Source organism: Podarcis tiliguerta, assembly GCF_965153285.1.
Source record: "Podarcis tiliguerta genome assembly, chromosome: 11".
NCBI classification, from domain to species: Eukaryota; Metazoa; Chordata; class Lepidosauria; order Squamata; family Lacertidae; genus Podarcis; species Podarcis tiliguerta.
In genome coordinates this window covers 25,163,784-25,185,265 of record NC_139544.1, presented here as the reverse complement: position 1 = coordinate 25,185,265, position 21,482 = coordinate 25,163,784, and the positions used below count along the sequence as shown (strand labels likewise).

The following is a 21,482-nucleotide window of genomic DNA, read 5'->3' as shown; positions in this document are numbered from 1 at the left end:
CAAAATGGAACACCTTCCATTCCTCAGAAGACATGGGTGGTAAACCTGCGGCCCTCCAGATTTTTTCTTCGTAACACCAGACTTGCCACCCAAAATTTCAAATTATACATGAAGAATGGCATAAACATACATAAATATGTAATATTCCTTATTTATATGCTCCTGTGTACAGTATAGAAGAAAATCATGTTCATTATGTTCTTTTTATGTATGATGATGCAAATCCCACTTTACATTTGATAAGCAACAACCCAGCCCAATATTGTTTGGTCTCAGCCTTCACGGATATAAAGGCATGGCACAAAGCACACTGAACTCCCAAGACCATTATATTATATTTACCTCTGAAAACAAACTTTTTAGCTGCTCTTCTTATTCCGCTTCTTTCACTTGCTAATGTTGTGGGATGATATCCACCTGTTTGTTTGTAGTAAGAGATCTGTTTCAGATGGAGTCCACCATTTTTGCCATTACGGACCATTGCTGTTTAAAGTGAAACAAATACAAAAGGTGACTTGCCTGATCATCTTTGGGGTTTTTTAAAAAGCCTCTGGCAACTAGAAAGTGAGGGGGGATTGGGGGTTGAGTGAATAGTTAATTTTATTGTTCTTGGTTGCGTTCCCCACTAATTAAGGTTTCTCTACTTGCAAACCCTTCAACTTCCTGTATACAAATTAACAGGATAGATATAAATAGAATAGATCTTAATTCCAATAATTGTAAAGAACCTTTGACAATTAATAACTTAGGGAGGGGTTCATGACTAAAATGAAGTAAATACATATAATGCAAATTACAACCATGTTATGTGGCCTAGATTCAATATAAGTGGCTAAGAAGCAGATTTTAAATAGACTCAATTTCCTGTACCTGCCCCATTTCCGATACTTCTTTGGGACTTATTTGAAAGGTGATAATTGGTTAATTTTAATTCTGCTTTTCTCTTATTTTCTGTTTCACAGGTACTATTTTTACAGTAATAGCACTTCACACACTATTAGAAATATCCATACTATAGGCATCACATTTTACATGTAACATATTAAATCTCATTTTATAATCCAGTTTGTTAATTTATGTTTTAGCTCTTAGCATAACATAGTTTTTTAAAGACAGCAATGAGAGACCAGCTGCATCACTATTAATAAATAATGGGAGAGAACTTGAGCTTATTTCAATTGGACAGGAAAAGAAAACACTAAATTCAGCAACAGCTGCTTTGTATGGGAAAGCAAATATAATCAAAGCAATCCATCAATCAAAGCAATCACATAACTGCAGCTTTCAACCTACTCTCCCAATTGGCAGACTTTCAAACTACCCTGTGCATATATATTCCAAAGTTCAATCAGCTGAATTAAAAGGCTCATTGTATGAGTGGAATTGCAGCTTAAGGCTGCAAACTGGTGTATCTAAAACTCGGGGACAAATCAGACAGGATGGTGGATATCTGTAACTGAGTAGCCTGTCTTTTAATAGTGGGAGGAAGATACTATCACCTTTGCTTTGGACACGCACTGCTACATACATCAGAAACCTCCTACACCATGTTCTGGATATAAGGTATTCTGAAATACAAATTACTAGTGTGAAAAGATTAACTTCTCTTTGAGGTGTGGCTGTATACTGCCAGGATCAGGCTGCTATCAGTCTGGCAGAGATGTCCAAACACGGTCAATGGTCGGAGACAATGGGAGCTGAAGTTTATTAAGATCTTGAAGGTCACAGGTCCCCCATCCCTGGTCTAAGTAATGAGGTGTCTTTGTAAAGTAGCTGGGACAGGGAAATAGGGATGAAGATTGAACTTTTTCAGGAAAATAATGCTTTATTGATGAAGCAAAATAAGAGGAATTTTGCAAAGATGGGAGGAAGAGTTAGAGAACCATGGTTAGACAAAGAGTGAACCAAGAGCAGCTGCCTGGTAATGGGGGGAAGTGGTAGAAGCTGTGACATTCAGAGAGCTAAGAAAGAGAGGAATGAAGGAAGAGCAAGTTATTGAAATCTTAAAGCTATTGGGGGTTTCTATTTATCTGAAATCTGACACCCAAACCAGGGTTTCCAGGAGCACACTGAGCAACTGCTGCTTGCCAGACCACCTCCCACAAATGCACAAAAATACAAAGCTGCAATTTTCAAGGCAGAGAGAAAGTGATATGTGGCCAACAGAACTGTCACAAACAAGCTGTGAAAAAAATAGGGAATTCCATGTTAGGAATTACTAGGAAAAGGGTTTTTTAAAACCTGCCAGTTTTGTAATGCCTTTACACTAATGTAAAGTGTGCAGAAAAGGATACTGTAGTGCTGGGAAAGGTGCAGAAAGAAAGAAAGGCAGCAGAAATTATCAAGGGAAGAACTTCCCTATGAAGAAAGGTTGCATTTGGAGCTTTTTAGTTTAGGGGGAAAGCTGAAAAATTATGCATGGTGTGGAAATACAGATGTTTTTCTCCCTCTCTCATAATATTAGAACCTGGGATCAATCAATGATAGTGAATGACAGAAGATTCAATAAAAAGTACTTATTCACGCAACACATTGATAAAACTATTCTCTACCACAAGATGTGGTGATGACCTCCATTTTACACTGCTTTAAAAGGGGATTAGGCTTATTCTCCATGAATTGTCTATTAATAGCTACAAGCTGCGATGGCTATGTACTATTTGTAGGCTCAGAGGTAGCATGAGACTGAATATTGGTCAATGGTGAATAAAAGCAGAAAAATATTATTGTGCTTATGTCCTGCTTGAAGGCTTCCTATAAGCATGTTGTTGGCTGCTGTGGGAAGCAGAATACTGGATGAGGTGCACCTTTGGTCTGATTCAGCAAGGTTCGTCATGTTCTCAAGCGTGCATGTAATTTCAACTCAAGTGTGCTGTGATTTATACATACACACACCCCAATATTTCAATTCAACTAAATTTGGCTGTCAGAGGCTTTGCAATACTGATAGAACACATCAAAATATGGTAATACAGTGGTACCTCGGGTTAAGTACTTAATTCGTTCCGGAGGTCCGTTCTTAACCTGAAACTGTTCTTAACCTGAAGCACCACTTTAGATAATGGGGCTTCCTGCTGCTGCCGTGCCACCGAAGCACAATTTCTGATCTCATCCTGAAGCAAAGTTCTTAACCTGAAGCACTATTTCTCGGTTAGCAGAGTCTGTAACCCGAGGTACCACTGTATGGTGTTGGGTTTTTGCTTTTGTTTTTAAGAAAACACGCTAAATGGTTGGCCCATAGGGCTATCATCTGAAAGCACAAGATACAGCCACTCAGTCGAAATTCATTGCCTGGATTGCAGGTGTAATTTTAGAGGATGGTAAGGGAAAGTCCCAAGAGGTAAACGGAAAGGGAGATGGGTTTTTTCTTTTTCTGATAAAAAAGACAGACAAAAAATCCTGACGTATGATTGTGTGGGGAAAGGGGCACAGCAATGGGAAGAAAATATTTCCAACATCAAAAATATTTCCAATTCCAACCTTTGCCCCCAATTCCCGTTAAAATAACTTAGTTTGTCCATCAGCACTATGGAAGAAACTATATTACAGTCCATTTCTCCACCCTGCTACAGCAGCAAAATCCTAAAAACTCAAAATCGACCATGGTGAAAGCAAAATATATTTTTCCATATATTTTCCAACTCCTATCCTAGTTTGCTCTGAGCAGGCTGCAACACGATGCAACCGAATTATTATTAAAAGAAAAGAAGAAGAAACAATCCAGGCTGCTATCCTCCCAGATGAGCAGCTATCCCTTTCACCACCCGAATTACAGAGTGTCAGGGCGTTAAGGGGAAAAATACAACCACCAGCAGCAACCAGGAAATCCGGTCCGCGGATAAAAGAAACTGTCAAGGCAGAAGCATTCTGGCCTCTTCCTGCTATTCCTTCGCCAGGGTCCCCTTGTCAGCGCATGCGCACAGCACCTCTCACGGCCTCACCGGTAATACCAAGCCACTGTTCGTTGGGAACCAACGCCTCCCCGTCACCACCGCCGCTGTCGCGCCCCCCTTCCCCCCCCCCAGTGAAATTGCTCCCGCCCAACGGGAGGGCTAGAGCTTCTCTCAAATTATTCTTCCCTTTCGCGGCACAAAAGGAGGCACCGGATCACTTAGAGACCTATGTGGCGCTCACGGAAGTGACGACAGAGGAAGGGAGAAAAGCGTGCGGGCACCATAGAGATAGGAAAAGAAGAGTACTACATCCGCCTAACTTATTGTTCTACTAGGAATGTCTACTTTATGCTGATGAGAAAGAGGTGGAGAAGCAGCGCGTTGGTATGAAAACGCGTCGAGCTGAGCGCTGGGCGGGTTCTGGCGGCGATGTGGGAACTTTAACTAGAAATAAAATCCCTGCAACCTGAGGTGTGTTTTGTATGGAGTTGTTGTTGATATTATTATTATTATTATTACTTTTCTAAAAATTCAGAATAGCTCCACAACGGACAGTGACGGAGGGTGGGGGGAAGCAAGAGAACAAGTCCACTGCAGCCTTTCAACGAGCTGCTTAGGAGCCCTGGTATACAAAATGTTGGCAACAATATATGCTTCGAAGGACACATTAAACACTTAGCTGCATTTCAGAGTTGTTACGAAGCGCCCTCTCTCAAGCACCCCTCTCCCATCAATGCTAGACCAACCCTAGGGAACGTTGCAGGTTGTTGCAAACTCATCAGTCATATGGACAACGGAGCATCCTTACAAGGGAGCAAGCCCCGTTGGAAACCCTGGGACTAACTTCCAAGTAAATGTCTATACTATAGGATTAGCGGGCGAGTCGCGTTCGCCTTTTAACTGCGATGTAGGGAGTAATCATAGTGACCTATATAATCCACACTCCTTTCTCAATTGACAGCGCAGTGCAAAGACCTGGCTGGCGACTCTACTGGGCTTTCGTCAGCAGCTCTCTCCCAACCACATCCTCTTCAGCTTGCAGCACGGGGATCAAAATGTAAGTTGCATTTGTCATTTGCAACACGTTGCTTTCTTTCACGAGCATTAAGGTGCGTGGTTTAAAGGGGGGGCTGCCTCTCTTGCTTCTGCAGGGAAGGGGTGGGCGGGGAGAGAGAGAGAGAGAGAGAGAGACGATGCTCTGCTACCCAATCATAGCTGCGCTGAAAGCCCTGGATGTATCACGTTTGCCCCGCAGCGGGGGTGGGAAAGGAAAATAGCATCAAAGGAAACCCGGAAGTTCTTTCTCCGGGCTATGAAATTCCCCGTCTAACCCTTTATCTCTCTACGGAGCCTACAATAGGTGTACTGTGAGGCAAAGCAGCGTAGGCGGGGAAGAGGCTTGAGGGGGTCAAGGGTGGCGGAGGGGGCGTGGCCGCGGCTGCAGCGCCCCCTGCTCCTTTCTCAATGGGAAGGAAGTAAAGCAATAACAGCGGCGGAGGAGGCGGAGGCAGCAGAAGCAGCGGCGGCTGGCTCAGGTGAGGACATCGGGATGGCGGCGGGAGGGATATTCCAAACACTCCCCCCCCCCCCGCCGCACCGCGTCAAATCGCACAGCCCCAAAACTACTAGTCTGTCTCCAAGGCTGCCCCGAAGGGCACCAATGGAAAAAGGGGGGCGGGCCCAGAATGGAAAGAGCATGTTGCTGAGTGTGGACGGCACGCGGGGGCCAGTTTCTCTCTGCGTGTGTTGCGCGCGGGCGGGCGCGCGCCCGTTAGTTACCCTCCCCGCCCCCTCCCTCCAGCCCAACTGCCGTTTTCCTCATCACGCCGCCTTCGCCTTCCCTGAGTTGCAGGGGCGCGAGGAGAAGGGGAAGGGAGCTCTGGCGTCCCCCGTAGCCCCCACCCCACGTCCCGGTTCTGTATGCCGGGCTCCCTCAAGTAAATAATAATAAATAAAGGAGCGGGAAGAAAAGAGAAGGCGTTTTGTTCTCGCCTCCGGTTCTTACGCTTTAATTGCTCAAGTAGAAGAAACTCCGCCTCAGGCCACCTCGACGAACCTATTTTCGCGCGGCTTCACAGACGCCGCCTGTCTTCTCTTTAATTCAGCCCGTGTTTTAAAAAAATTAACATGGTCTATCTATCTATCTATGTCTTCTTTTTAATTCATATGTGGACCATGTTATTTTTTTAAAAACACGGGCTGAAATAAAGAGAAGACAGGCACATATATAAGCGCAGCCGCCCAGAGTGGCTGGAGCAACCCAGTCATAGGGGGCGGGATACAAATAATGAAATAATGGTCGGCGTTGTTCTCATTAACATAGAAGCTTGGGGAGGTGTTTTATGCCGCGCATCGCACAAGTCCATATGTGGCTCTTGCTGCTTAACTGGTCCCAGCGGGCAATGAAACTTTTCCCCTCAGCCCCCCTTGGGCTGCTATGCTACAGGCAGCGCCGACGAGGCTCTGGGAGTCAAGGTCGTCAGGCTCCGCATTTCCCGCCTCCTCCTCCTCCTCCTCCAGTCCTTGGCGGGCGCTTCTTTCTCTCGCCTCTGCAGCAGCAGCGGGGGCGTCGGCACGTGGAGGCGCAGTGCAGCTGACCTTCGCGTTCCTTTTTTCCTGGCAAGATATGTACAGGGCAGGACAGTTGGGGCACTTTTCTTCTTTTTTTTAATCTGGTGCTGAAGTGACTACAAAGCAATCCCTTACAATCTATTGCAGCCTAATAGGATGGCCCATCTGGAATTTGTCACAGGGGCACTCACACAAACACACAAAGTTGTACATCTGGGTACCCAGAGTTTAAATGCATGACCTTTCGCACACCCTTTCAAACGCATGCATTTGGAGAGGACCCCGAACTTGGCAGAGAGAGAGGAGACCTGGAGTACATGACAAGACTGTGTCAATACAGGACATAGCATTTGACATTGAAATGCAGGGCAATTCTGTATTAAACAGGACAGGTGGCAACCCTAGGGTTGGGGGGATGGTGGGGTGTGTCTTTCTCTCCGCCACCCACTACAAGCACATAACTACGTATTTGCAACGTAAATTAATGCTGCCACAATAGCTGGGGCAAGCTGCCTTGGGAGTCTGTCTGTTGCACATACAGACCATTGGCTTGATGTTATCCACTCAATTCTTAACTTGCTGCACATTCATTGGTGTCTGATACACAGTGCTATTCTTCTAGGGGTGGGTGGGAAAGGTGTCAGTGCTGGAAGCCACCCGGAGTGGCATGAGGTAACAATAATGAAATTATTATTATTTTATTTTACCAGCCCTTTTCATCTAGAAAAAAGTGCCTTTACTGTGTACCCAGAAAAAAATAATACATAGAATTATAAAAGTGTAGAGTTGGAAGGGACCCTGAGGATCACCTAGTTAAACCCCCTCAAATGCAGGAATCCTTTGCCCAGTGTGGGGCTCAAACTCACAACTCCGAGATTAAGTCTCATGCTCTACCAACTGAAGAGGGTGAGGAGTGGGGAAGCAACACTGCTGATATGTATCTTTCTGCAGTCCACTATAAGCAACTTTCAAACTGGTATGGGAAGGACATTTTAGAGACATCAAGTGACATGGAGAGGGTACCTGGTATACTTGAGCCTGATGCATTAAAGTAAATAAATTTTATGAGAACTCATTAATGGCATTGAAGTGTAATAAGTCTGAGAGAGCCGTTGACTCAGGTATATTTAGGCTGGTTGTTAAGAGTTGATGAAGGAAGGCCGTTTGCACAACAAATGGTGATCAAATTAACAGCCTGATAAGTTACAGAGTTAGGTGACCCTAAGCTATTTTAAATAGATGCGAGTTTAAGCACACCTAATTCTGCATTGGATCAAGCTATAAAAGGGAGGTATTGCAGTTTCATCCCTACTATGTTGGCTTAAAAGTAAGCCCTGTCTTTTTCAGGATTTACTGGCAAGTTAAAGGTGCAAAACTTAAACCCACTTACCTGGGAGAAAGCCGCAAGGAATTCAATAGAACTTGCTTCTGAATGGAGATGATTAGGGTTGTACCATAAATATATTTAGGATTGTAACCATAGATAGCTAGTCTAAAAGCAAAGGATAAACATGAAAGTATGACAGTGACAAAAAGAATGCAATAGATGTGAAACCTTGTTTCTACTTGGATTATGTAGAACTTTCTTTGGGAACAGTGTTACAGAGTTACTTCTCATGCTTCCGAGTTTCAAATAGATTAAGTCCCTGTTGCCATCTGTCTTGTTCTAAAGTCTATCCAATGTTAGCCCTACTCAGAGCAGACTCACTGAAACTCATGGATGTGACATGTTTAGCTCCATAATTTCCATGAGTCCCTTCTGGGTATAATTTAGTTTTATGCAATGTGTGTTTATGTTCCAAGAAAACTGTGTCTCTCCTTGTGAAACAAGCTTAAATAGCTATTTTAAAAATTGAAACATGTAGCAAAGAATTAGTTACATAAAAACAGGTACAAATAACATCTTTAAAAACAATGGAATTAACATATTAAAAACATGAAGATTTCTGCTGCATATGTAGAGTTCAGATAACTATTGCATGTGCTCCTCCTGCAAGCTTCCTTGCTGTAGTTTCCATCAGCACATCTATTTTAAACAGAACCAAATGACCTTGAGCAGCCTGCCTTTCAGACTTAAGTTTTTTGTAAAGTGTGCAAACCATGAAAATAGTTTCGATACTTACTAGCAGTGCCTTTTGAGCTATTAACAAAGCCAGCAGGATTACTCTGCTTCTTCTTTATTATAATAACATTCATTTAGATTTGCTCTTGAAGTAACTAAAGGTTTATGTTCTTTTTATATTAAATTGCCTAATTCTGCAAAAAGGAGAACAAATGTATCTACAGTTGCTGTTTCGTTGTGGTGTCAAGGTAATGTGAAACTAGAAGGATACAAGTTTGTTTTACAAATAAAGTCATATAGATAATACATATATAGATCACTGCAACATGTTATACACAGGGCTGCCTCTGAAGACAGTTCAGAAACTTCAGCTGGTGCAGAATTTCAGTGGCTAGGTTGCTCACCACAGCAAGACCATGTGAGCATATTACACTGATCCTGGCCCGACTGCACTGGCTGCCAATTTAGGTTTCCAGGACCAATTCAAAGTGCTGGTTTTGACCTATAAAGCCTTAAACTGCTCAGGACCGCAATACCTCAAGGACCGCCTTTCTGCATCTGAACCTACCCAGACCTTGCAAACTTCGTCTGAATCCCTTCTTCATATATCTCCTGTATGAGAAGTCTGGATGGTGGCAACATAAGAACAGGCCTTTTCTGCGATGGCCCCCTGTTTGTGGAATGCTCACCCCCTGGCAGGCTCACCTGGCACCTTTATTACATATCTTTAGGCTCCAGGCAAAAATGTTTCTCTCTAAGCAGTTCTTTGGCTGATTAGCATTCTGTGGCCTGTCAAATACGTTTGTAGAAGGGGTACTAATGGTTTATTTTTGTTTTATTACATATTTTGTGTTTTGTTTTTGTTATGTATTTTGCATTCTCATTTTGCATTTTTTATGTTGTGAACAGCCCTTTGATCTTCGGACGAAGGGTGGTATACAATATATGCTGCTAATCCAATTAAAGAGGTTCATTAGGTTTGAGCGAGAGTAGAATAAATAAAACATAGTAATTTCATCAGACCTAATCAATTCAAAATATGTTTAGGATCTCATCAAAGCTAAAGGAGAAAATAATTGAAGGGTGGGAGGCATGTAACAATTTTGCTCCCCAGCACCACCTGCTTTTGTTACCATGTCCAGGACTAGGCGAGTAATAAACAGCAACCACCCAGTGTGGAAGTCCTGGCCTGGCTGGAACTAACATCTAGAGACTTAAACAGGCAGTTCTAGGCCAGTAGATTCAGCTGCGGAAATACATATTATTATTATTTTGGAATGTTGGAGAACAAGAAGAGGGACTTAAATGCACCTTTGCCTTCCTGTGGTGACTATTGTAGCAACGTCTATTTTATTATGTTTTAAATATACTGTAAGCCACCTCAAGAACTTTGGTTAGAAGGTTGGGTATAAATACTCCTAAATAATAAATAGTTTGTTTGTTTGTTTGTTTGTTTATCTGAAGATGTGAAGGGTTTTAAAATTTTAAAACAGAACAAAAAAATTAGTTGACATAACTATCATGTCAACAAACAGAAAGAAGGGAAATGCCATTCTCATGGAGCAATGGCATATTATTTTTTTAAAAAACTGGAGTTGACAAATGGCAAGCCTACCACACACACAAAATAAATAATATTAACAGCTTTTGTGTTTGGCCGTTCAGGTGCAAATATTTATTATTTAGATACATTTTTAGTTCTGGCATTTTGATATGTGATCTGAGAGTGAGGCGACAGATATTTGTAAGAAACCATTTCTGGGAAATTATTTTCCAGCATTAACCACATGTATAGCTGAATCATATGCACTTGACAGTAAATCTCATTCAATTTAGTGGAATTTATCAGAAAACATGCTTCAATTGGGTTGGAGCAGAGCAGTGGAATTTGTGGCAGAAGAATGGAAAAATCCAGAGCGGTGGCTGCAGGACTGGTGTATATTTCCATTGTTGTGGAAATGGACAACTACAGGGCTTGCTTGATTTACCCCCTATTGTGTAAGAGATGGTTTCACGTGTTCCCGTGGCTGCAATGAAGAGGTCTCCAGGATGGACCTCATTCTCTACCAGCAGAGAGAGAGGCCACAATATCCTAAGATCCCTTGGATGTCTTGCAGACACCTTATTTTTATCCTGTTTAAGATAGAATGCATTGAAAAGCAATAAACATACAATGCTTTGTAAGGCATGACCTTTAGTTCTGTGCATGTAGTATGTCACTATAAATAATAAATCCCTCTTTGGACGTGTTTATATAGACCTTGAAATTAATATGTTTTCCAGCTTTGATTCATATTCAGTCTCCAGCTTCAGTTTCAAACTCCAATTGATGGTTCTTTCTTACAAGCCAATCACATGTACGATTACTCAGAACAATATTACTAAGGGTACTATCTGAGACTTAGTCCTGAGTAATTGTGTGTAGGATTAAGCTGCTTTTTAAAAAATTGCTACTGTATCTTACAATATTGTATTTTCCCATAATCTACTTTTGAAGATATGTGCTGTCTTGTCCTTGATCACAACAGAAACCTATTCATGTCTGAATCTTTCTTTTATCCTAGGAGGCGAACTGATGATGAGCACTGTCCAGTGCTAGAACTAACTGAAGAGGGAACTCTTTAGCAAATATGCTGTTTTGTGGCTTTTGGTTTCTACATAGTTCAGCTTTCCACTTTAACTCTCGGTAAGAGAATAACATGTTCTGGGCAATTGTATAATATACATTTCTGAAGTTGTAACATTTTCTGCATCATTTGTTTTGGTGGGATTATTTAAACGAATCTTGTTTTGAAATGTTTGCTAAGTAGTGATCTTTCTAACTAGCAGTGCTTCTCATCTGTGGCAGTATCAACACTATCAGAACAATAAAGGTCTCTTACATGGACATCTGTGGAGAGGAAGAGCTACAATCCCCTGATTCCCAGCTTTCCTATTTTTAAAAGTAAATTTCTAGCATTTGTGGGGCCAAACAAGCAGCCACTATTCTCATTGGTTTTGTGAGAAACAAGCCTTCTCCTGCCATTCACTGTTTTTAGACGATGAAGTCATAGTCATTACTGACATTTAGGAAATCATATCTAACTAATAAGAAAAAAATGGCTAGAATGAAACACCCATTGTCTAAAATCAAGAAACATAATTCCTCGGTCCATTTTAAAGTCTGTTATGCTGGTCTTCTCTTGTGAAGTGTTGCAGCCACATAGAAAACTAAAATTCAAGATTTCAGGATAGCTGAGATTGGGGATTTGAGGCTTAAAGTCAAAACAATAGATAGTAGCAAAGACAAGCTTTCACTACTCTTATCTCATACAAAAATGTGATTTTTCAGAGTTTGTAAACATTTTAAAAATAATTAATACCAGTTCAGATAAGTCACATCATTATTGCATTCATTTTGCAGAGGCTAAGAGAACCTTGCGTTACACCAGATCTGCAACGCGGGGTTGATAATACTGTTTTTGTTGCGGAGAGGGGGTTAAAGTAGTGTGTGAAAACAGTGTTGTTTTTGTGACTTTCTTGTTGTTTTACTTAGTACTTTACAGTGAAAAGAGGGCTGTGAAGTTGATTGTAGCAGAAGTACAATTAAAGTTTGGAGGAGGTGAAGGTAGTCAGGGAAAGAACAGAGATTCAGCACTGCATGGAAAGCCATTGTAGGGAAGTTGTGTCCAGCCTATCCATAGATGCACAGCAGGTCTTTTCCACTGAAAGGAAGTTCTGATACTTCAAACCTAGATTCTTATGAGGTTGGTTTTAATTATGGTTGGCACCCAGAGAAGGATTTGTGTGAACAGAAGGCAGTTCTCCATGAATACAGCTTCCCATCTGATTTCTGCCAATTTTACCCTACTACAACTAACTGTGCCAGATCATTTAATGTTCCAGAATGTCCCCCAAACCTCCGGAGAAACCTTTGTGGGGAGGGGTTACAAGGAGTTGTGAGAGGAAGGTCAAAGCCATGCAGTGCAAGTGAAGTTCTGCTTGTATATCTCATCACTTTGGTTTAAAAGGAAGAGTTGTCTTTACCATGGTGGACCGAGTGCATTTTAGCTACTCGCCCCATGTCCCTTGTCTCAGAGGTCCTTAGTGGGAGCTGTTGCTGCCAACTACAAGAAAGGAAAAGTATGCCTCCATCATGGCCCGATGCCTCAGAGGTCATCAGTTTACTCTGTTGCCTAATAGGTAGAGGCTGAAAGTTGATGCTGGGAGGCAGAGAGGAAGAGAGGAAGAAATGCCATATGAATAATTCTGATGTCATAGGAAGACAATGTTATTTTTATACCTGATCTCAGGCTTGAATGTGATTTTTATTCTGAGAATCTTTTGTTTTCTGGTTTGAGGGCTATAAAGTGGGCTAAAGTACGTTTCTGAGCACAATTCAAAGTGTTGGTCTGACCTTTAGAGCCCTAAACGGTATACCTGAAGGAGCATCTCCACCCCCATTGTTCTGCCCGGACACTGAGGTCCAGCACCAAGGGCCGTCTGATGGTTCCCTCGCTGCAAGAAGCCAAGTTACAGGGAACCAGGCAGAGGGCCTTCTCAGTAGTGGCATCTGCCCTGTGGAACGCCCTCCCACCAGATGTCAGAGAAAAACAACTACCAAACTTTTAGAAGACATCTGGAGGCAGCCCTGTTTAGGGAAGCTTTTAATGTTTGATAGACTATTGTATTCTAATATTTTGTTGGGAGCCACCCAGAGTGGCTGGGGAAACCCAGCCAAATTGGTGGGGTATAAATAATATAGAAGAAGAATAAGAAGAGTTACTACCTTGGGCACTTGCATTAATTGACAGTATTTGGACCCTAGATATTTAATTAGTCCTTCCTTCAATCCATATCAATATCAGTTTTTATTGTCTGTTTTATTATACTTCTTTTAATTACTCCTAAATAAATCCTTTCTTGTAGTGTTTCCCTCTGTTGGTTAGGCATTATCAGTGACCTAATAAATATTGTCCTTGGAGCTTTATTGACCTCATCCTTTATGCTGCTAAACTATGTATCTACACTTCAGTAAAATTCCTTGACACCAGTTGTCCAATGATGAACTTAAAAGGCGGTAGGGGGAAAAAACATTGTACTGTTGTACTACTAGAAGCAAATAAATATAGTACATAACTTTTGAACTGTACAAGTAGCTGGATTTCAAATACCGAAATAATAGATTCTGATAAAAAACACTGAAAGCATTTCTAACCACATGTTTTTGTTTCCTTTGACATCAATTTTCAGACCAAGCAGTGGATCTGTTACGTATTTGTTGCCCCAATCTATAGATATTTTTCCATGCCATGGAATATTTAGAAATCGGGGAAAAACATAACATCTTACAGAAATAACTTAGTTCAGATATCATGTTTCTGATCCTACAAGCCATAGTTGGAAGACTGGGAGCATCCTGTGACCCTCCCTCTTCTCTTCTTGCATTCTTCAATTCCTTCATTTCCCCCCTAGTTTGAGTGAGTTTGGCATGAGTTCCTTCCCCTATCATTCCGTTGGCTTAGTTTCTGTATACCCCAGAGTATTTTATGAACATTCTTAAGTGCAGAGGAGGAAAAGTCAGTTGTGGAATGTTGACGATCAGTTCATGATGTTTTGTGAAAGAGGTGGGAGATAGCTTTGGCTGGAAGAAAAACATCTTTTCATGGCTCAACAAGGGCAGTTCCATGGACTGTAAATACAAGATAGAGTTCGAAATCTGTCATATGTCCTTAGGAAAAGGTGAGGAAACTAAAGGGCAGTATGAAGTGTGGGCAGCAAATCCCTTATGTGATCCTGTGCGCACAACTTAAATCAGTGTGACCTACTTTTCAGTAAATATTCATAATAATTGTAACATGATCATATGTGTGTGTGTGTGTGTGTGTGTTGAAATAGGTGCTCTTCAAATGCTTCCAGAAATTTTGGGTTGGACCATGTTAGCCTGTCAAAATACTACTTTATGCCCTACTGAAATTGGTGCAAGATTTGGTTGACATCAGAAACTATACCACTGCTTTCTGTCATGTTACAAGCAATGAAACCTATGAAGTTCTGGTTTAAAAAACATGCAAGGTTTAAGCATGTGAGGAAATGCATGGACATTGACCCCTAGAAAAAACTTCACCCTTGCCAGGCTATAAATAACGCAACAGAAGAGCTGTCAGAGCCAGTTGTTCTGTAGTGATGAGTTCATTTATGCCTGGGATTTTCAACTTTCTTGGATTATAAAATCCTTTTACCTTTTGAAGGATATTAAATCCCTTCTCATTAAATTCACGTTATACTTTATTGCCTTCTCCCAGCTGCATTGGCCTGAGTCATGCATGGTAAACCATAGGGCTGTTAGTCTCCTCCCTGCTTGACCTGGAAATTGACTGCAGTTTAGTTTTATTTCCTTTGCTTTTCTCCCTGCACCCCACTTTCAATCATTTTTTATTGCCTTGGATGTTGTAGGTTCCCTAAGTCCTGAGAATTTGTTTAGCAACTTGGTAACATTTTGGAGCATATCTTCAGGCTCTTAGCCACAGTATGAATTTATCCAGTGCATTTTCCTTGAGAGGAACTATGAAGCTACAATCCATATTCCATTTGCTAGATCCCCAGTGGATTCAGGTTGTTGTATCATGTGAGGGATTCAGTTGGTGGATATAGCTATAGCAACATGGGGAGCAGTGAAAGCAGAACTGTGCCTTATCTCAGAGACTACTTCTAGCTAGTCAGCCATGGTGCTTCTAGATATACAAATGTTGTGACTTTTTATTTGTTAAACTTTTAGCCCCTAGTTTTGCTGTTGCATAATGTTTGTATTTGTTGGAGGACAGGGGGGAAAGCCTGGCACACAAATGACTCAATTTGCAATTTTGGTTTACTCACAAATGCTGTTTCCACTTTGTTACTGAACGTGGTAAAATATGACATTATGTTTCTGCATTGCTTTTTCTCTTTGTCTACCATTCCCAGATGACTCTTGTTTTTCTACTTCAATAGTTCTCAGGAGCAATAAGTGGATATGATTCAGCCTGTTAAATGACACTTCCACTTTGTTTACATGTTTATCTTTCAATATAAATTTTATTTTTGGTGCTTTGTATTGCTTGGCTATTGTGAATAATAGCTTTGAATTTTGTAGTAAGTTAAGTATTTTGGGGTAGGTTATCTTAAATATCTCTCAGTAATTCATTACAGTAAGGAATATTTTCAATCTTTTTACTTTTCTCTCTTTTACCAGGGTAGAAATTTGCCAAAGTACCTCAGGGAAGCGGTAACCTGCATGGTTCTTCTTCACAAATGTAACAACTCGAAACAATGGACAGATGATATCAATTAAACTGCACTTGGCAGCTGACTTTATCAGAGTAACAAGCAACTGCGTAAGCAGTGCCAGACGGCAAGGATTTTTATTACCCTAGCCACTGGGAATTATGTACAGTGTCTCAGTTCTCAGAGTGACTGCCGTTTCTACGTAGATCTTTTTTAGGATTTGTAATCATGTCTGTTACTGCAACCGAAGGCGAAATTCCTAGATTTTTTGTGGGTGGTGAAGATCCAGATGAGTTTTTGAATCCATCCAGGTCTGCAGAATTTGAAGCCTTTTATGATCATGAAGATGAAGACGATGAGTATGATTCTGTATGTACTTTGTTTCATTGTCTGGGGGCAAGTAATTGTTTGAGTTGATAAGATACTAAAGCGTTGTTAACAGAGAAGATAGGAAATGAGCATAAAAAGCAATAAGCACTATGGCCCCATTTCAGCAAAGTGTTTAAATGCTTAGTTAGGTATAGTTGTAAAGAAACACATTGGCATTTGCTAAATTAAAACCAAATTGATCAAGACCAGTTTCAGCAGTTTATACAATATGTATAAACTGCGATAGCTTTTAGAAGAGTGCCAAAGTTTCATAACTGCAATATTAAGAAACAGGTTCAAACTATTTAGAAGAGCCCCAAAGTTTCATAACTGCAATATTAAGAAACAGTTATGGTTAAACTAACATCTTGGATTCTAAGATTTGGAAAGATTTATGGAACAAGCTATTTTATTTATTAAAAAATAGCTTTTAGTTACGGTTGTTGAATGGTTATTTTAAAGAAGGACAGTTAAAGTAGAAATCATATGGTACTAATATCCTACTTTCACTCTAGTTTCACTCTTGTTGACTAAAATTTCATTTATTGGATTGAAAGTTAAGTCTCTCACCTGTTTAAATAATAAATACAGAATGTATTTCTTTTTCTAGCTGTGAAACATTTTGTTGCTTCAAGTATCATCATAGTCACGTACTATTGTGGACACATTCCAACACACTGCTGTCATACAGCTTCTTACCACAGCTTCATGGGCATCCTTCACAAGTGACATTGAAATTAATGGGGTTTCTGAAGCTGTTGCTTTGTAAATTTATTCTAGTCTGAAGAATATTTTTACTTGCAAGTGGTACTCTTAGATTTATATGGTTGGTTAAGTTTGTTGGAAGGTTGTAGAAGGGACATAGCTAATGCCTTTGTGAACAATTTCACATTTAAGAAAACTTTCAGCATGGGCTTACTATGTTTTATATATTATCATTGTTTCTGCAACCCTGCTTGTCATTTAAGACTGTGTTCTTCACGAAGAGTATGAAACTCTGATATCAGGTTACATTCCCTGCCCCTTAAGCATAATAAAGGTTTGTGGAATGAGCCTGTTGTTTAATACTTAGTAAGAATATTGCATGGTCATTGTTCAGTTAGCATATGGTGAAAAGCTTTGAAACCCAAATTTATGTTACTGACCTTTTTAAAATTATTATTACTAGCCACCAGAAAGACAGATCATGGTTGGAATATGTTCTATGGCAAAGAAATCAAAATCAAAACCAATGAATGAAATCCTTGAACGCCTTTCCATGTTTAAATATATCACAGTAGTAATATTTGAAGAAGATGTGATTTTGAATGAACCTGTGGAAAACTGGCCTTTATGTGACTGTCTCATTTCTTTTCATTCTAAAGGTAATTACTCTCTATTGTTTATTATTTATTTATTTATTTATTTATTTATTTATTTTATATCCTTCCCTTTCTCCCAAAGGAAGTCAGGGTGGCAAATATATCAATAATAAAACACATCAATAATCACAATAATGTAAAATGTCTTCATATTGCATGTATTAAGTTTGAATCTTTTTGCCTTTTTGGAAATAAATGTAATTTTAATATTAGAAAATAAATTGCCTTAAGCAACACTATTTAAAAATGCATATATGTGTGCAGTAAAATATTTAGTAAAAGGTAAAGGTAAAGGGACCCCTGACCATTACGTCCAGACGTGGCCGACTCTGGGGTTGCGGCGCTCATCTCGCTTTATTCGGCAAGGGAGCTGGCATACGGCTTCCGGGTCATGTGGCCAGCATGACTAAGCCGCTTCTGGCGAACCAGAGCAGTAGTTTGTAGTAATAATAGGAACATAATGTTTCAATTAACTTGATATTTCACTGTGGTCTAAACCACTGAGTCTCTTGGGCTTGCTGATTGAAAGGTCAGCGGTTCAAATACACACAACAGTGGTGAGCTCCCATTGCTCTGTCCCAGCTTCTGCCAACCTAGCAGTTCAAAAGCATAGAAATGCAAGTAGATAAATAGGTATGGCTACAGTAAGAAGGTAAACGCTGTTTCTGTGTGCTCTGGCACTTGTCACAGTCCTCCGTGTGCCAGTAGAGGTTTAGTCATGCTGGCCACATGACTCAGAAAGCTGTTTGTGGACAAAAGCTGGCTCCCTCAGCCTGAAAAGCGAGATGTGCGCCATACCCCATAATCACCTTTGATTGGACTTAACTGTCCAGGGGTCCTTTACCTTTACCTTACCTATTTGCTACAAAGCAGTGTCAACCTGTTTCACACTGCAATAAAAAACACTTCCTTAGAAGAAAATCCATTTATTTATATGTAATTTACTTGTGCATTGGCATGTTTAGAATATTATACTCAGGGTAAAGTATATATAATGGAAACCCCTATTTATATTTTAAATGCAATGTCTATTCAGAGGGAGGAGAATTTAGAGCTCCCCCCACCCCCGGGGGGCTTCCCTGCTCAAAACTAGGATTTCCAGGAAGCACTAGTTTGCAAAGGGCTCATGCTGTGATGGTAACAGAAAGTGGGTGTACTATTTATTTATTTATTTAAACCGTTCGGTCAGCCACTTACTGTTTTGTCAGTAGGCAATAATAACTTTGTGCTAGTACCCTTTTTGGAGCAAGGGCAAAAACTACATACGATATACATCCACATTCCTTAACTCACTTATTAGTGAGCAAGTCTCACTGAAATAAAAAATATATATTTCTAAGCAAACATGCTGATAATTGTACTGCAATTGGTGCATCAATGCCTTCTTTTAAAAGCAAGGCAACTTTGGGATGGGAGAAGTCCAATGTAGTGAAGTAATGGGAACTTATCCTTTCTTAGCTGACTAAAACAAGGAATAAAAACTAAGGAAAATTTCTAAGCCAGTTGGAGCAATATGAATATGACTCACTTGAAACCAGATACTATTCACAGTTGAAGGGATTACAGATAATTTGCACAGCCTCTTCACATAGGTCAATTTGGAAAGTAAGAATTCCAATTCATCACCAAGATTTATGCAAATGTAATCGTTGTGAACTAATATTCTGTAATATTTTTATTTAGGATTTCCATTAGACAAAGCAGTTGCCTATTCAAAGCTGAGGAATCCTTTTGTTATTAATGACTTGAATATGCAATATCACATACAAGACAGGTAAGTAAATAGCCATAAATAAATACCCACACACTAGTTGTTGAAGAACAAGTGCTTCCTACGATATTTAAAAGGCCTCAATGAAATGCTGTCCCATCAGGTTGATTATTATGGAGGTAAAGTAGTTAAAGAAAAGAAAGCTAGTAAAAAGCTGTAATGTAACTAAAATGGAATAATATTCAGCTAAGAAATGTATATAGAGTGTTCACCTTAAAACAGTAAATAATATTAAGTTTATGAAGGGTACAGTAAACAGAACAGGATGCAGTTTAGTGTCTGTTCCAATTATGTGTTCCTGCACAGATTATAATCATGAATTATAGTCATGAAATCAATAGAATGTAAAAAAGAATATGCCCCATGGGTGAATTGTGCATATTTATCAAAGCTAGACACTCAACAGATACAAGAAATGCTCTAGGCTATACTTCAATTCCCAATGAATGAATGAATGTGTCCTCCTTATCTTCCTTGAGGAGAGGTGCACTTCTGCGCTTCTGTTCTCCTTGTCTGGGCAGATTTAAGCTACTTCCCTGAAGAGTGGTATGTTCACGTGTACCCACTTTATACCAGAACCAGGGTAGTGGAAGTAAAATCCAGATCTTACTACTTTAATACCATCCTTATATAGTAATTATGTGACTTTTTAGAGAAATGTTTTGAATGCATAATTCATTGACAATAGTAATTATGTGACTTTTTAGAGAAATGTTTTGAATGCATAATTCATTGATAATATTCATTTTGTGAAAAAAATATTCTTTTAGGAGAGAGGTTTATGGCATTCTCGAAGCTGAAGGTATTTTACTCCCTCGTTACGCAGTTCTAATCCGTGATCCAAACAATCCACAAGGTAATGGCTATTATAATGGAATTTTCAAAAGGCTCTGTTCTAAACTTTTTTTTTCCTGATTAGTAATCTTGCTTGCTTGATGCAATGCTATATTAGAGGTTCAAGCCATTCTCCTCCTCCTCCTTTGATGAAATTTTGATCTCTTAATTGTATCTCCAGCCTAAAGTCTGCACTTCATGTTATTTTCCAGAATGCAATTTGATTGAAGGTGAAGATCATGTGGAGGTGAACGGAGAAGTTTTCCAAAAACCATTTGTGGAGAAGCCTGTCAGTGCTGAGGACCACAATGTTTATATTTACTATCCAACATCTGCTGGTGGTGGAAGTCAGAGGCTCTTTCGGAAAGTGAGAATATGTTAAACTGAATAATAGTAAAAATGTTTTTTAAGCACTGAAATGTATTTATAGGGTGGAAAGAACTAACTTACTCAGTTCTTAGGAGAATGTTGGAAATAGCATTAGCTGGAAGGTTGCAGCTAAATTGTGTACATTGGACTTGACCCATAAGGAAGAGTGAAATGGGAATGGGTAAGAGAATATCTCCATTAATAGAAACGGTTATCCACTGAATAACATGACAGAGGATGGCTCTGTAATATGGAAATGTATAATGAGCAAATGATGTACCGTATTTTTCGCCCTATAGGATGCACTTTTCCCCCTCCAAAAATGAAGGGGAAATGCGTGTGCGTCCTGTGGGGCGAATGCAGGCTTTCGCTGACCCCTCTCGCTCTCCAGGCTTCAGGAAGCTATCCACAAGCCGTGGGAGAGCTGTGTGACTTCGCACAGCTCTCCCATGGCTTTTGGAGAGCTGCCTGCACCCCGAAACCTGGGGGTGCACTGAGCTCAGCGCCCCCCAGGCTCCGGGCTTCGCGCAGCTCTACCAAGGCTTGTGGAGAGCTGCCTGTTCTGGGGTCGGGGGGAAAATAAAATGTTCCCCCTTTATTTCCCCCAAAAAACTAGGTGCACCCTATGGGCCGAAAAATATGGTAGTTTTCATTCAGTTAGTCTTTCATTTGTGTGTTACCTTTCCATGAAAAATTGTGTTCAAAATAGCTCACAACTTGTCTTACACCCAGTTTATCTCTCCATCTCTCATTTGGAGCAATCTCACACACTGTGTATCATCACCACCAGAAGTTTTCTGAGAGTTTATTTTGTGTCAGTCCATTAGTCTACCTCAGTAGCTCTCCAGGGCTTCTAACAAGGCTTTCCCAGCCCTACCAGAAATGCCAGGGGTTAAACCATTGGATCTTTCGCATGCAACGTTCATGTGTTACTGAAGCAAGGTTGGACTGAGTGATGGTGTCTTGGAATGGGCAGAGTAGCGTGGGTGTGGAGAATGTTTGCCCCATTC

General features: G+C 40.4%; 2 protein-coding genes across 46 annotated transcripts in view; one reads left to right on the top strand and one right to left on the bottom strand.

Moving 5' to 3' along the window:
- The window catches only part of GIN1 (gypsy retrotransposon integrase 1), a 271,168-nt gene extending 266,888 nt beyond the window's left edge, over positions 1 to 4,280 (bottom strand). For 6 of the 11 annotated variants that reach the window (XR_014503066.1, XR_014503067.1, XR_014503068.1 and 3 more), the window contains exons 1-2: positions 4,120 to 4,145; positions 343 to 483 (exon numbers count right to left, since the gene is read on the bottom strand). Coding sequence is in view for 8 of the 11 variants with exons in the window: in XM_083404074.1 (XP_083260200.1) it covers positions 343 to 481 (139 nt within the window). In the remaining 3 variants the exon portion in view is untranslated. The other 5 variants (XM_083404073.1, XM_083404071.1, XM_083404077.1 and 2 more) reach the window with 5 other exon arrangements.
- PPIP5K2 (diphosphoinositol pentakisphosphate kinase 2) overlaps positions 4,251 to 21,482 on the top strand; it is a 52,029-nt gene continuing 34,797 nt past the window's right edge. For 5 of the 35 annotated variants that reach the window (XM_083403679.1, XM_083403702.1, XM_083403676.1 and 2 more), the window contains exons 1-7: positions 5,215 to 5,428; positions 11,091 to 11,212; positions 15,737 to 16,137; positions 17,306 to 17,501; positions 19,182 to 19,272; positions 20,040 to 20,125; positions 20,316 to 20,470. In XM_083403679.1, coding sequence (XP_083259805.1) covers positions 15,997 to 16,137; positions 17,306 to 17,501; positions 19,182 to 19,272; positions 20,040 to 20,125; positions 20,316 to 20,470 — 669 coding nt within the window. In that variant the 5' untranslated portion in view covers positions 5,215 to 5,428; positions 11,091 to 11,212; positions 15,737 to 15,996. Of the gene's footprint in view, positions 4,365 to 4,854; positions 4,951 to 5,205; positions 5,429 to 8,723; positions 8,775 to 11,090; positions 11,213 to 15,736; positions 16,138 to 17,305; positions 17,502 to 19,181; positions 19,273 to 20,039; positions 20,126 to 20,315; positions 20,471 to 21,482 lie in introns of those variants that run through there. The other 30 variants (XM_083403695.1, XM_083403683.1, XM_083403699.1 and 27 more) reach the window with 18 other exon arrangements.